This window comes from Chrysemys picta, chromosome 17 (assembly GCF_011386835.1).
Source record: "Chrysemys picta bellii isolate R12L10 chromosome 17, ASM1138683v2, whole genome shotgun sequence".
NCBI lineage: Eukaryota > Metazoa > Chordata > Testudines > Emydidae > Chrysemys > Chrysemys picta.
In genome coordinates this window covers 1,418,604-1,432,769 of record NC_088807.1, presented here as the reverse complement: position 1 = coordinate 1,432,769, position 14,166 = coordinate 1,418,604, and the positions used below count along the sequence as shown (strand labels likewise).

The window sequence follows — 14,166 nt, the reverse complement described above, 5'->3', positions numbered from 1 at the left end:
CTGAGGTGGGGCTTTTCTCTCTGCGGCGACAACCCCGCCCGACTCTGGAGGGGATCTGGGGGGCTAAGGGGTCAGGTGGGGGGGGGGTCCATCTCTCACTTGCTCTGGTCAGGGGTCTCAATTGGTTGGGGTGAGATGGGGCCGGTGATGGATGCGGTCTGGGGGGGTCTATTCGGAGGAAGGTGGCCAAGGGGTAAAGGGGTCACATGCCCCCCCCCCGCCTCTGAGCACCGGGCCCAGTCTGGGGGGTCAACCCTTGTGCCTATCAACGGAGGGGGAGGTATATTTGCATATGCATGAGCCTGGGGGCCAATGAGAGCAGGCTGAGGGACTCTTGCACCAAAAAAAAAAAGGGGGGGGTAAGGTCAGCGAAGTCCTATTTGCATATTCATGACGCCACAGCCAATGGGAGGGGAGCTGAGAGGCGCTGAGCAAGGGGTGGCCAATGGAGGGGGCGGGGCCGTGAGGCCTCGCGCACGGGAGGGCGTGGCTCTCTTTGCATAGTGGTGAGGCGGGGGCGTGGCCAGCGGCTGGAATGCTCCCGGGGAGGCGAAGGCGGCGCGTGCGCGTCACTGCAACCAGGGGCCGGGGCCGGGGCCGGAGCCGGAGCCGGGGGCGGCCGGGGGGGCCGCTCGGTGCCTGCGGAGCCAGCCAGCGCCCGGGTAAGGGGGGCCCGGCCCGGGGCCCTGGGCGGGGGGTGCAGGGCTCCGATCCCCCCCCCCGCGCCTTGTGCACGTTGCAAATGCCCCCCCCCCCCCCATGGTGCAGCCCCCCCCTGCAAAAATGTCTCGGAAAGGGGGGGGCTCAGCTCCGAAACCCAGCCCCCCCCGGGGCTGCCCCCCCCGAGTGGCGGCTGCACAGGGGCTGGGGGGGCTCTACAAAGCGGGACCCCCCCCCATCCTCTCCCCTTCCTGCATTTAGTACAGATCCCATGTCGGGGTGGGGGGCAGGGCTGCTCTCGGGGGGGGGCACCGGATGGGTTTATTAGCTGCGGTCTGCAGCATGCTGGAGGGGGGGGAGAGTTCTGGGGGTCCCCCCCCCAGCCCTGGTGCCGGGTCCGGGAGGGAGGGGAACTGCTGCCTAGCCTGGGCTGTGGGCCTCGCTTCCCCCCCCCCGCCCCGATTATTTTCTCCAAAGCCACAGAAATAAGAGTGGGGTCTGTGCCCCCCCCCGCCCCCCAGGGCCTTTGGGTCGCTCCCTTCCCTAGGCCTGTGGAAACGGGGGGGTCTGGGCCTTGGGTCGGGATGGGGGATTTGACTGATTTTGCAGAGCTGAAGTGGGGGGGGAGTCAGTGCTGGGAAAAGGGAAATTCCCCCCCCCCCCCCCAAAAAAAAAAAGGTGGGAGCCGCACGGGGGAGAAATGTGTCATTTATTTTTCTAGCGTTTTGCAGATCTGGCAGGACTGTGGTTCGGGGCCTTGGAAACCAGAGGCAGCCGCGGAGGGGGGGCTGAGCGCTGGCAGATGGCGCGGGCTGGGCGATTGATCCAAACCACGCTGGCGCGATCGATCGCCCCGGGGCGCCCCTTTGCACAGCGCCCGTCTGGCCCGCTTGACGCTGGCGGGTCGTGCGGGCTGGGCCCGCTGATCTGTGATGCTATCCAGTGGGGGGCGTGTAAACTCTTGGGGTGCGGACGGAAGAGGAGCCGGCGTCCGGGAGAACGGATTTAGGGTCTCCCCACGGCCGTGCCCCCTTCGGCTGCAAAGAAACCACCCGAGATCGGCGCCGGTTACCCGCCCGGGGCGGTTTCTTTCAGACACAGGAGACCAGGGAGTGTGGACAAACGGGGGGATCCCAGGCCACCCCAGAATGGCCGGGGGAGCCTGGCACCCAGGGGAGCTGCTTGCATGGGCCTGTCTGTGGAGCGCGTGGATGGGGAAGGGGCCGAAACGCCCACCCCTCAAAACAGCTACTTCTTGGGGGCAGCCACCACGTCTGGGGGTGACCGATCTCTTGCGGGGTGTGCCAGCCCCGGCAGGGGAGGAGCGGATATTTGTCACACCCAAAGCAAGGGGGCTCTTCCCAGTGCAACCCCCCCTCCCCCTTCCCTGACCCCTCTGATCTCTGGCTTCTTGCCCCGTAATTCCCAGGCTGGGGCATGTTTGCTCTGGGAACAGGTGGCGGCTGCAGCCGGCCTGGGGATGTGACAGATTTTGCTGGGGAAGGAGGATGTGGCGTATCCCAGGCAATGATCAAAAGACTCAACGCCCCCCCCTCCGCTGCTTGCCTTAATCATGCGGCCCCTGGAAGCTCGGTGACTCAGGAGCCCGGGGAGGGGGGCAGGGGAGCCGATGGGTCTGTATTTTGCAGCCTAGTGTCTGGCAGGCTGCTCCTGGGAGGCCTAGTGTCTGCGTCTGGCTCTGGGGAGGGGCTGGGTGCAGGGCCCAGCACGAGGGGGAGCAGTGGGGACCGGGGCTCTGCGGCTCGACTTCAGCTCTGGGCAGGCGGGTGGGTGGGGGACCCAGGCCGCCGGACTCCTGGGTTCGCTCCCTGCTGCTCCGCAGGAAGGGCTCGGGGATGAGTGGCTCCCAGCTCTCCGGCCGCGGAGCAGGGCTGGCGTCTGGGAAGTGCTTTGAGGGAACGTTCGAGGGGTCACATTGTGGCGCTTGGTCCTTGCCACGCCAGGACCAGCAGGGGAGAGCTCCCTGCATAAACAACTGCCCCGCCCCAGAGGCGGCTGCATCTTGGCGCCGGGTCCCCGCGCCCCACCCCAGAGACGGCTGCGATTCATCCTGTCTCTAGTCTGTGCGGAGGCTGGGATCTCGCCGGGGCCGTCGGGCTCTGACACCCCCCAGGTGAACTAGCAGAATCCCCTGTTGCTTCCGCAGTGCTGACCTCGGGCTACTGCGATTGCTCGGTGCCTTAGTTTCCCTACGCAAATGGGGTGCGAATCCCTGGCTCTCTGCCGTGGAGCCCAGCCGAGCAGGAGGGGGGATGGGCTTTGGGGTTCTGGGGACCTGGAGCAGACGGTTGGCAGCGGGGCTGATGGGGCAGGCTGGGAAGCGCTCGCCGCGGGGCCGTGTGCAGGAAGCACTCCCATTCCCCTGCCCCTGGCAGAGACAACCGCCGAGTTCCCCAGGGCCGACCCAGCCGAGCTCAAGGGGTCCCAGACGCCGGCCGGGAGCCGACAGGAAGTTGGGAAACGATCTGGAATTATGAGCATCCGTTAGAGCCACGTCGGAGGCCAGCTGCTGCCGGAGCCTCCAGCCAAAGGGGAACAGCAGGACACCTGGGTTCTCCCCCGGCTCTGGGAGGGGAGTGGGGGCTGGTGGGTTAGAGCGGGGGGGGGCTGGGAGCCAGGACTCCTGGGTTCTCTCCCAGCTCTGGGAGGAGAGCGGGATCTATTGGTTGTGGGGGGAGAGAGCCAGGACTCCTGGGTTCTGTTCCAGGCTGTCAATGAGTCATTGTGGGGTAGGCCACGTCCCGTGACTCAGTTTCCCTGTGACCGGCATAGCTCCCTCCCAAAGTGGGTCAGGAGCTTTGGGTCGAAGCTGCTTTGGGCCCTGGCAGGTGCCCACAGAAATGCAGCTCCGCCCGGCCCACCCTGCGTGGCCACATCTGGAGCGGATCACGGAGGGGAACCGGCCCCTGGAGCTGCCCCCGCCGGCAGGGCTGCGTCCCAGGCCGGAGCAGGTCCCCGAGCTCGGCTCTGCTCTGGGGTCCCTGCAGGCCGCCCCCGGCACTGGGATACGTGAGTGCCAGGGCGGGGGGGGGCACATGTGGCTAGAAATCCCAGTGTGCCACCAGCGGCAACTGGCACGGGGGGTCTCCTGTGGGCGAGGGCAGACAATGCCAGCGGCTTTGCCGCATGGATCCCCGGGTGAGACGTCCGCTTGGCTCTGCTCCGTGGGAGCGGTCGGGGCTGGGTCCCCCCAGCTCCTCCCCCACTTCCCGCAGGGCTGGGAGCTGGGCACCAATGGGGGGGGGAGGTGAATGGGGAATATTTATATCCCCCTCCTGGAGCTGGCCTAAGCTCTGGGGAGCTCAGCCCTTCAGGGGGTGGACAGGCTGGTCTGTTATTGTAGGGTCTCTGGGGGCTGATCTGTTATTGTAGGATCTCTGGGCCCTGCGGCTCCGGGGGCTGGTCTGTTATTGTAGGGTCTCTGGGCCCTGCGGCTCCGGGGGCTGGTCTGTTATTGTAGGGTCTCTGGGCGTGGCGGCTCCGGGGGCTGGTCTGTTATTGTAGGATCTCTGGGCGTGGCGGCTCTGGGGGCTGGTCTGTTATTGTAGGGTCTCTGGGCCCTGCGGCTCCGGGGGCTGGTCTGTTAATGTAGGGTCTCTGGGCGTGGCGGCTCCGGGAGCTGGTCTGTTGTTGTAGGGTCTCTGGGAGCTGCGGTTGGTCTGTTATTGATTTGACTATTCCAGTCCGTGCGTCCGTCGTCCCCCCCCCCCCCCCCCCCTGCCCAGACACTGTCCAGCCTGGTCTGGTTTGTCTGAGCCAGGACCCCCGCCCCCCCAGGCGAATTCTCCCTGCGCGTGATTTTGCCCAGACTGTTGGGTGTGGGGAGAGACCCCCCACATTCCCTTAGCCTGCTTGGGGGGGGTCTCTCCCCCCCCCAAAGGCTCAACACCCCAGCTCCCAGTGCTGGACACCCCCTGGGAAATCCGGCCCCATACTCGGGGCAGGGGGCATTTAGGGGGAGGAGATCGGGCGTGCAGGGGGGTTGGGGGCTGGGCAGCGGGGTGGGTGGGGGGGAGCAGCTGAGGAAACAAACCCCCTTGGCCAAATGTTTGCCTGGCCCCGACCTCCCCGCTCGGCTCCAGCTGGTGGGGTGGGGGGGACCAGCTGTCGGGAGCTCTGTGCTGATTGGGGGCAGCTGCCTCCCTCGGGGGGAGGGGGGTTACCATGGGGCTGGCCCCCCACCGCGGCCTTTTGTTCTGGCTGCCACTCGGTTGTCTGGGGCCGATTTTAAATCAAGGCCCCGACGTGGGCCTGGCCCCTTCCTCCCCATCTTCCCCCCGCCCCGGCCCTGCCCCCCCCAGCCTGACCCGCCCACCTCCCACTACCAGCCACGGCCCCCCAATCTCCAGCCCCGACAATCTGCTTGGGGGGTTCAGGCCCCTGCCCCAGGGCACAGTCCGTTTGATGCTGGGTTGGGGGGGGCTTTTCCATCTGGGCCCCTTTTGTGCCCCTTGTTAGGAGCTGGGGGGCATTGTGTGGGGCACAGGCCAGCTCGGCGAAGTGGGGCCCACAGCAGATGCCCCCTGTGTGCCAGGGCCCCACAGTCCCCCCCCCCCCCCCGTGCAGTTGGTGCCTCGGGCACACGCTGAACCTCGCTCCATTTCGGGGCACCGGGGGCTGTCTGATGAGTGGGGAGAACCCATCTTGGGCAGGGAGGGGGTGTGAACTGGGGGGGGGGGCGGAGATGGGGTGCACCTTCCCCAGAGCCGCCATGGACTAGGGCTGGCTGGGCAGAGACCTCCCTGCCCCCCGTGAACGATTCTTGTGTCTGTCCAGATGGGGAGCTCCTGGGGGCAGTCGGGCTCCCAGCCCCCCAGCTCTAACCACTAGCCCCCACTCCCCTCCCAGAGCTGGGGAGAGAACCCAGGAGTCCTGGCTCCCAGCCCCCCCTGCTCTAACCACCAGCCCCCACTCCCCTCCCAGAGCTGGGGAGAGAACCCAGGAGTCCTGGCTCCCAGCCCCCCCCTGCTCTAACCACCAGCCCCCACTCCCCTCCCAGAGCTGGGGAGAGAACCCAGGAGTCCTGGCTCCCAGCCCCCCCTGCTCTAACCACCAGCCCCCACTCCCCTCCCAGAGCTGGGGAGAGAACCCAGGAGTCCTGGCTCTCAGCCCCCCCCCTCCCCCGCTCTAACCCACCAGCCCCCACTCCCCTCTCCTCTCCTCCCCGAGCTGCGCAAGAACCCAGGCGTCCTGGCCCCGGGCGTGTTGGCTCACCCCCGTGTCCCCCCAGGCCCCGGCGGCGGCGCCATGAACAAGCTACGGCAGAGCCTGCGGCGGAAGAAGCCGGCCTACGTGCCCGAGGCCAGCCGGCCCCACCAGTGGCAGGCCGACGAGGAGGCTGTGCGCCGGGGCAAGTGCAGCTTCCCCGTGCGGGTGAGTCAGGCGGGGGGGGGGCTCACGCACGTTGGCACGAGAGCGGGTGAGTCCCACGGGCTGGCACGTCTGGCACGCCCTCCGCTTGCACACCTGTGCACTAGTATCTTTCACACGTGTCATGCACGGGCTCGGCTCAGCAGGGTGCACACAGGTCCATGGGCACGCTTGGGCCAGGGGGTTACACACTCGGCACACGTGGGTCAGGGGGTTGCCCATTCTGCTCTCACAGGCCGGGGTGTGCACGCTTGCCTTGCACACATGGGTCAGTGGGCATGCTTGGGCTGGGGGGTTGCACGCTTGGCTTGCACGCCCATGTTTGCAGTAGCTCCCCTGCGATGCACACACGTGTGCACGGGATTCACACACCCCCATCCCACACACATGGGCCTGCTCAACTCCTACCCCTCCCTGCAGGGAACCCAGGCGTCCTGCACCCAGGGGTGGGTAATGGGGCGCTGGGATCTTGCCGGGGGGGTGGCCTGGCTCTGACCTCTGCTCCCTGCAGTACCTGGGCCATGCGGAGGTGGAGGAGTCCCGGGGGATGCACGTGTGCGAAGAGGCTGTGAAGAAGCTGAAAACGGTGAGTGCAGCTGGCACGAGGGGTGGGGGGAGGGCAGGTCTGGGCCAGATGCTCCCGGTGCCCCCCACTGGGAAACCCCAGCACCTCCTCCTTCAACCCCCTTCTCCACCCCGAGTTCCCCAGCACACCCCCCCAGCCACCCATCATCCCCTGTTATCTCCCCGGGGGGGCTGATAGATTTTTCCAGTCTCTGAACTGGTTCCCCCAGCCATGGGGCAGAGGGCTCAGGAGTGAGGGATGGGCTGGGGGGGTTTCTAGCATCCCCCACTGACACACTCCCTCCCCCCCCCCGATTGCAGAGCGGGCGCAAGTCGGTGAAGTCGGTTCTGTGGGTGTCGGCCGACGGGCTGCGGGTCGTGGACGACAAAACAAAGGTACGGGGGGGGTGCGGGGGGAGGGACTGGGGATTGTGGGGGAGGTTATGGGGCAGTGGGGAGCTGTGGGAGGGTCCTGCCATCCCCCCACCCCCCATGGACTCCGTGGGAGCCCCGCGGACATGCAGAGTGTCCCCCTGGGCTGAGGCGGGGGGGAATGCACTGCCCCCGTCTCATGCCCCCCCCTGCCCCCCAGGATCTCATTGTCGACCAGACCATCGAGAAGGTTTCGTTCTGCGCCCCCGACCGCAACTTCGACAAGGCCTTTTCCTACATCTGCCGCGACGGCACCACGCGCCGCTGGATCTGCCATTGCTTCCTGGCCCTCAAGGACTCGGTGCGTGGCCCCCGGGCGTGTGCCCGCCTCGCACCCTCGCCCACGTGCTGAACCTCGCACGCCTCGCACGCACCCTGCACCTCGCACGCTGCCCCTCGCACCCTGCGCCTCGCACGCTGCCCCTCACACCCTCGCCTGTGTGCTGAACCTGGCACACCTTGCACGCACCCTGCGCCTCACACGCTGCCCCTCACACACCTCGCACCCTCGCCCACGTGCTGAACCTGGCACGCCTCGCACGCACCGTGCGCCTCGCACGCTGCCCCTCCCATGCCTCGCACCCTCGCCCGTGTGCTGAACCTCGCACACCCACTGCACCTCGCACCCTCGCCCACGTGCTGAACCTGGCACACCTCGCACGCACCCTGCACCTTTCATGCTGCGCCTCGCACGCTGCGCCTCGCACGCTGCCCCTCACACACCTCGCACCCTCGCCCGTGTGCTGAACCTCGCACCCTCGCCTGCACGCCTCGCACCCTGCGCCTTGCACGCTGCCGCTCGCCCGTGTGCTGAACCTGGCATGCCTCGCACGCCCACTGCACCTTGCACCCTTGCCTGCATGCTGAACCTAGCACACCCGCCTCGCCCTCCCACCTGCCCGCTGCACCTCGCCCACTGCACCTCGCACGCCTAGCACCCTCGCCCGTGTGCTGAACCTGGCACACCTCGCACGCACACTGCGCTTCGCACACTGCCCCTCACATGCCTCGCACCCTCGCCTGTGTGCTGAACCTCGCCCACCTTGCACGCATGCTGAACCTGGCATGCCTTGCACGCCCACTGCACCTCGCATGCCTCGCACCCTTGCACGTGTGCTGAACCTGGCATGCCCGCTTCACACGCCCGCTGCACCTCACACGCTTCGCACCTTCACCTGTGTGCCGAACCTGGCGCGCCCACCTCGCCCGCGTGCTGAACCTGCTTTGCCCGTGCACTGCACCTCGCCCGTATGCTGCACCTCGCACGCCTTGCCCACGTGCTGAACCTGGCATGCCTCGCACACCTCACACGCATGCTACACATGGCACACCTCGACCCACCTGCCTCACCCGCATGCTGAACCTGCCACACCCCGCCCGCCTCGCCCGTGCACTGCCCCTGGTATGCCCGTCTCACCCGTGTGCTGAACCTTGCACGCTCACCTCGCCTGCACACTGCACCTGGCACGCCCGCCTTGCCCAGCCGCACCTCACTTGCACACCGGTGCTCATGCACACACGCCTTGCACACGCAGCCTCTCTGCACCGCCGCGCTCGCTGGTTCTCGCACATGCCCCCGTGCACTCTGCTGTGCCACCCCAGCCACTCGTGCAGGTCCCCGTGCAAAGGGGCTCGCCCAGTCGGCTCCCCGTGCGCGCCCCCCGCAGCCCGTGCGAAGGCTGCTCGTGTCCTGACCTGGCTCTGCCCCCTGCCCACAGGGCGAGCGCCTGAGCCACGCCGTGGGCTGCGCCTTCGCCGCCTGCCTGGAGCGCAAGCAGAAGCGGGAGAAGGAGTGTGGGGTGACGGCCTCTTTCGACGCCAACCGCACCAGCTTCGCCCGCGAGGGCTCCTTCCGCGCCCCGGCCGCCAGCCAGCCCGCCCAGCGCCAGCTCGTGCTGCGCCAGCTGCAGGACAGGAAGAAAGGTGAGCGGGACGCGCCCGGAGCCACCGCCCAGCTCCAGCCGCCCCCCCCGTGTCCTCCTCCCGCCCCCCAATGCCCTCAGCCCCTGAGCATCTTCCCCCCCCCGTGTCCCCCCCCAGCCATTACCCTCAACACCTGACCATCTCCGCCCCCCCTCGCCTGCCCAGCTCCAGCCGCCCCCCCGTGTCCTCCTCCCGCCCCCCAATGCCCTCAGCCCCTGAGCATCTTCCCCCCCCCCCGTGTCCCCCCCCCAGCCATTACCCTCAACGCCTGACCATCTCCCCCCCCTCGCCTGCCCAGCTCCAGCCGCCCCCACGTGTCCTCCTCCCGCCCCCCAATGCCCTCAGCTCCTGAGCATCTCCCTCCCCCCCCGTGTCACCCCCATACCCTCAACGCCTGACCATCTCCCCCCCCTCGCCTGCCCAGCTCCACCCCCCACCCCTCCAGGTACCCGCCCCCCCGTGTCCCCCCCCCAGCCATTACCCTCAACACCTGACCATCTCCGCCCCCCCTCGCCTGCCCAGCTCCAGCCGCCCCCCCGTGTCGTCCTCCCGCCCCCCAATGCCCTCAGCCCCTGAGCATCTTCCCCCCCCCCGTGTCGCCCCCATACCCTCAACGCCTGCCCATCTCCGCCCCCCCTCGCCTGCCCAGCTCCAGCCGCCCCCCCGTGTCCTCCTCCCGCCCCCCAATGCCCTCAGCCCCTGAGCATCTTCCCCCCCCCCGTGTCCCCCCCAGCCATTACCCTCAACACCTGACCATCTCCCCCCCCCCCTCGCCTGCCCAGCCCCACCCCTCCAGGCACCCGCCCCCCCGTGTCCCCCCCCGCCATTACCCTCAACTCCTGACCATCTCTGCCCCCCCCTCACCTGCCCAGCTCCAGCCGCCCCCCCGTGTCCTCCTCCCGCCCCCCAATGCCCTCAGCCCCTGAGCATCTCCCCCCCCGTGTCCCCCCCAGCCATTACCCTCAACACCTGACCATCTCCCCCCCCCTCGCCTGCCCAGCTCCAGCCGCCCCCCCGTGTCCTCCTCCCGCCCCCTAATGCCCTCAGCTCCTGACCATCTCCGCCCCCCCTCGCCTGCCCAGCTCCACCCCTCCAGGCACCCCCCCCCGTGTCACCCACCCCCCCGCCATTACCCTCAGCTCCTGACCATCTCCGTCCCCCCTCGCCTGCCCAGCTCCACCCCTCCAGGCACCCGCCCCCCCGTGTCACCCCCCCCCCCCGCCATTACCCTCAACTCCTGACCATCTCCCCCCCCCACTCGCCTGCCCAGCTCCACCCCTCCAGGCACCGCCCCCCCGTGTCCCCTCCCCGCCATTACCCTCAACTCCTGACCGTCTCCCCCCCCCCCTCGCCTGCCCAGCTCCACCCCTCCAGGCACCCGCCCCCCCGTGTCCCCTCCCCGCCATTACCCTCAGCTCCTGACCATCTCCCCCCCCTCTCGCCTGCCCAGCTCCACCCCTCCAGGCACCCGCCCCCCCGTGTCCCCCCCCGCCATTACCCTCAGCTCCTGACCATCTCCGCCCCCCCCCTCGCCTGCTCAACTCCACCCCCCACCGCTTCGGGTACCCGCCCCCGTGTCCCCCCCACGCCCCGTACTCTCATGCCCTGCCCAGCCCCCTCGTGCATGCTGGGAGGGGACACACTTGGTCTGAGTTGGGGGAGCTTGAATGTGTTGAGGGAGGGATGGAGGTTCCTGGGGGCGCTTGGGGGGCAGGTGCCAGGGAAGGGGGCTGTCCTGGGGGGAGGGGCAGAGAGCCCGGGGAGGGGGTTGGCGAGGGGAACTACGGGGGGGTCTCACCCCGACTCTCTCTCCCAGCGGAGGCCGCCCCAGCCGCCGCCCCCTCGGTGCCCCCCGGCCCCGCCCAGCCGGGCAGCGTCTCCCCACCGCAGGGGGCCACGTCGCCGGCGGAGAAGGGGGAGGGGGGCCCCCAGCGCGCCATCCCGCGCCGCCACGCGCCCCTGGAGCAGCTGGTCCGGCAGGGCTCCTTCCGCGGCTTCCCCGCCCTCAGCCAGAGGAACTCGCCCTTCAAACGCCAGCTCTCGCTGCGGCTTAGCGACCTGCCCTCCACCCTGCAGCGCAAGGGGGACTGCCCGCCCGGGGGCGCCGGTGAGCCGGGCAGGGAGCCGGGCAAGGGGGCGCCAGGGCTGGGGGGCAGGGAGCCGGGACCGGGGGGCAGGGAGCCGGGTAAGGGGGCACCGGGGCAGGGAAGCAGGGACTGGGGGGGCAGGGGTGTGGGTGAGCTGGGCACACGTGGCAGCTGGGGGGGGGTAGGGGCATGGGGGAACTGGGTGTGGGGGGCAGCAGGGGCCACGGGAGCTGGGGGGGCAGCTGGACCCTAGGGGGGTATCTTGGCTTCCAGCCCTTTAAGAGATGGGGGGCGTATTACCCGGGGGCCACACTGGAAGGGGGGGTGTTCACTCCGAGTCTCCCCCCCCCCCCCCAGTGCCGGAGCTGGAGTCGACCCCGACCGGTGACAGCGACGGGATCAGCGCCCTCTGCAGCCAGATCGACGCCTCCTTCGCTCGCCCGCCCGCCGACCCCTTCAGCCCCACGGCCGCCGACGGCACCGCCTCCCCCCCAGCAGGGCTCCCCCAAGGTACGGGCCCCGCAAACCCCCTCCCGTGCCCTGTGCCGCGTCCCCTGTGCCAGGCCCCCGGGAACCCCTCCCCCCCGTGCCCTGTACCACATCCCCGCGCACGCCCCCCATGCACTGCGCCACGTCCCCTGTGCCACGCCCCCCAGGTACGCCATGTGCACCCCCAGGGGTGTCACCCCCAACTAGGCCAGGCCCCCTGGGGGCTGCACTGGGGGTGCCAGGCCCCTCTCCTGGGGATCACCCCCGGGCACACCCCGTACCCACACGGTGCCAAGGGCACACGGACAAGCTGTCGCCCAGAGGGAAAATATCTGTATAACCAGCCCTGCCCCCCACCCCAGAGAAAGCCAATCTCTGCTCTGGGCAAGAGGTCCCTGGGTGGCCAGCCCACACGCTCCACCCCAGAGGCAGCTGCATCTTCGTGCCAGGCAAGGGCTTCGTAGGTAGCCAGCCCTCCGCGCCCCGCCCTGGCATTGCCACTGGGGTGGCTCGCTCCTGACGTTGTTTTTCTCCTCGCCCACAGGGCCGGACGCCTGGGGAGAGCCTGGGGCGGGGGCCCCTTCGCAGGCCCCCCAGTTCCAGCCCGGACACAAGAGGACCCCATCGGAGGCCGAGCGCTGGCTGGAGGAGGTGGCCCAGACGGCCAAGGCGCAGCAGGTGGCCGTGCCCGCAGCCCTGCCTGCCACGCTGCCCCCCTACCCCATGAGCTACGACGCCGCGCCCGCCCCCGTGGGCATGTTCCTGCCGCCCCACATGCAGCCGGCCTACGTGCCCGTGGGGGCCTACCCGCCGGCCGGGCCCTTCGCAGCCCCCAGCGTCCCCGTGGTGGGCATCACCCCCTCCCAGATGGTGGCCAACGTCTTCTGCTCCGCCGCCCAGCTGCCGCCCTCGAACTTGGGGGGCAAGGCCAGCCCCTTCCCCCCTGCTCTGCTGGGCCCCGCGCTGCCCCCTCCCCCCCAGGCCCGACCCAAGTCCGGCAGCGCTGCCCCCTGGCCCCCGGAGTCGGGCCAGCCGGGGGCCGTGGCCCCCCCGCTCGCCACCGCCCCGCCCCGGGCCCAAGCCGGACCCCTTTGAGGCTCAGTGGGCGGCGCTGGGGGCCAAGCCCCCCGGGGGGGCCGACCCGGTGAACCCCTTCGCCGGAGACCTGCAGAAAACCTTTGAGATCGAGCTGTGAGCTGGGGGGGAGCGACTGGGGGTCCCTGAGCCCCCCACTACGGAACGGACTGTGGGGCCAGGTAGAGGTGGGGGATGTATGGAGACCCCCCAACCCCAGCGGGACGTGGGTCACCACCTCCTTGTCAAACGGGGGGACAGGCTGGGGAGGGGCCCCCAGGGCTGCTGCCCCCCCCCCCAGCATCAGCTTTGGGGGCTTTGCCTGGGGGCCGATGGGGGGACTGAGCGTGGGTCCCAGTCACTGGAGGTGGGACTGGGGAATGTGGGGGTGAGGAACCTCCCCCCCCCCCCCGGTGATGAAATGGTTAACGGGTCCCTGGCTGGCTGCAAACAGGGAGGGACCCTGGGCTGGATGTGTGGGGGGGCTGGGTGGGGGCACCCCCCAGATCCAGGGGTGATCAGGGCTAACCCCCCCCCCGTCTAATGGTCAGGCCTGCGTCCCTGGGGGCAGGTTCTGGGGGGCTGAGCAGAGGGAAAATGGGGGGGCTGGACCTGGATTGCTCTCCTGCACGGAGCTGCTGGGGGGGGGCGGACTGGTTCTGGCCTTTTCACCCTGTAGCGGGAGTGAGGGTGTCACGGGGCACCAGCGCCTCCTGCTAGGGGGCGCTGTGCCCCCCCGGGTCCCGCAGTGTGGCCCAGATGGGGAGTCCCGTGCTGGAGCTTCTCCTGGCTGGGGGGTCTCAGGGGCCCTTGGCCAAGCGGGGCGGGGGGGGGGGGTTGTCCCTGGCTCTAATTTATTGTCTCTGATTTTTGGTTTGGGGACGGGGATGGCCGGGAAGGGTCCCGGTGAAGAGGGGAGAGGATGGACGGGCTCGCCTTGCCTCAGTTTACCCCCCTTCCCTGTCTGATCCCGGCACAAATCAAAGCTTGCTCCCCCCCCTGGGCTGATGTAGGGGGGATGCTGTGGGAACTGGGGGGGGCCTGGAGTGGGGGGACCAGAAACCCCTCCCCCGGCCTGTGTGGGGCCAGGGGCCGGGCCTGACCCCCCCTGGGGGGGGCACCTGAGCCCTCTGATCTGCCCCACGGGGCCAGAGCAGCATGGCCTGGATTCGCCCCCCACGTGGGCACCGCCCGGAGTCCCCGGGGGGGCAGGGGCTGCGTGCGGGCCTCCGGGGGCGATGCCACAGGGCCCGGCTCAGTGGATGCCACCCGGTGGGTGCAGGGCAGGAGGGGGGCGCCCGGGGGCAGGGGGGCCGTGCCCCGTTGTAGGTGCACAGAGCCCTGGGGCAGGTGCTGGGGGGTGGGGAGGGGCTGGTCCGTGCCCTGCGACGCTGGCCCCAGTGGGGGAGGAGGAGATTTTCTATCTTTATTTCCAAAAAAATTTTGTATCTAAAATATGCCCCCCCCCCCCCGCCCCTTCCCCCAGTTTGTATGCTACAAATAACTGCCAATAAACCATCCTCGCCTACCGGCTGTGCCCTGCACC

At 69.3% G+C, this 14,166-nt stretch overlaps 1 protein-coding gene across 1 annotated transcript; it reads left to right on the top strand.

Moving 5' to 3' along the window:
- Positions 1-510: 510 nt before the first annotated feature.
- NUMBL (NUMB like endocytic adaptor protein) lies at positions 511-14,166 on the top strand. Its single transcript, XM_065571639.1, is given in 10 exon segments — positions 511-662; positions 5,912-6,054; positions 6,563-6,637; positions 6,937-7,011; positions 7,208-7,348; positions 8,766-8,970; positions 10,787-11,077; positions 11,415-11,567; positions 12,091-12,611; positions 12,613-14,166. Coding segments are annotated over 10 exon segments (1,860 nt in total). The 5' UTR covers positions 511-535; the 3' UTR covers positions 12,742-14,166.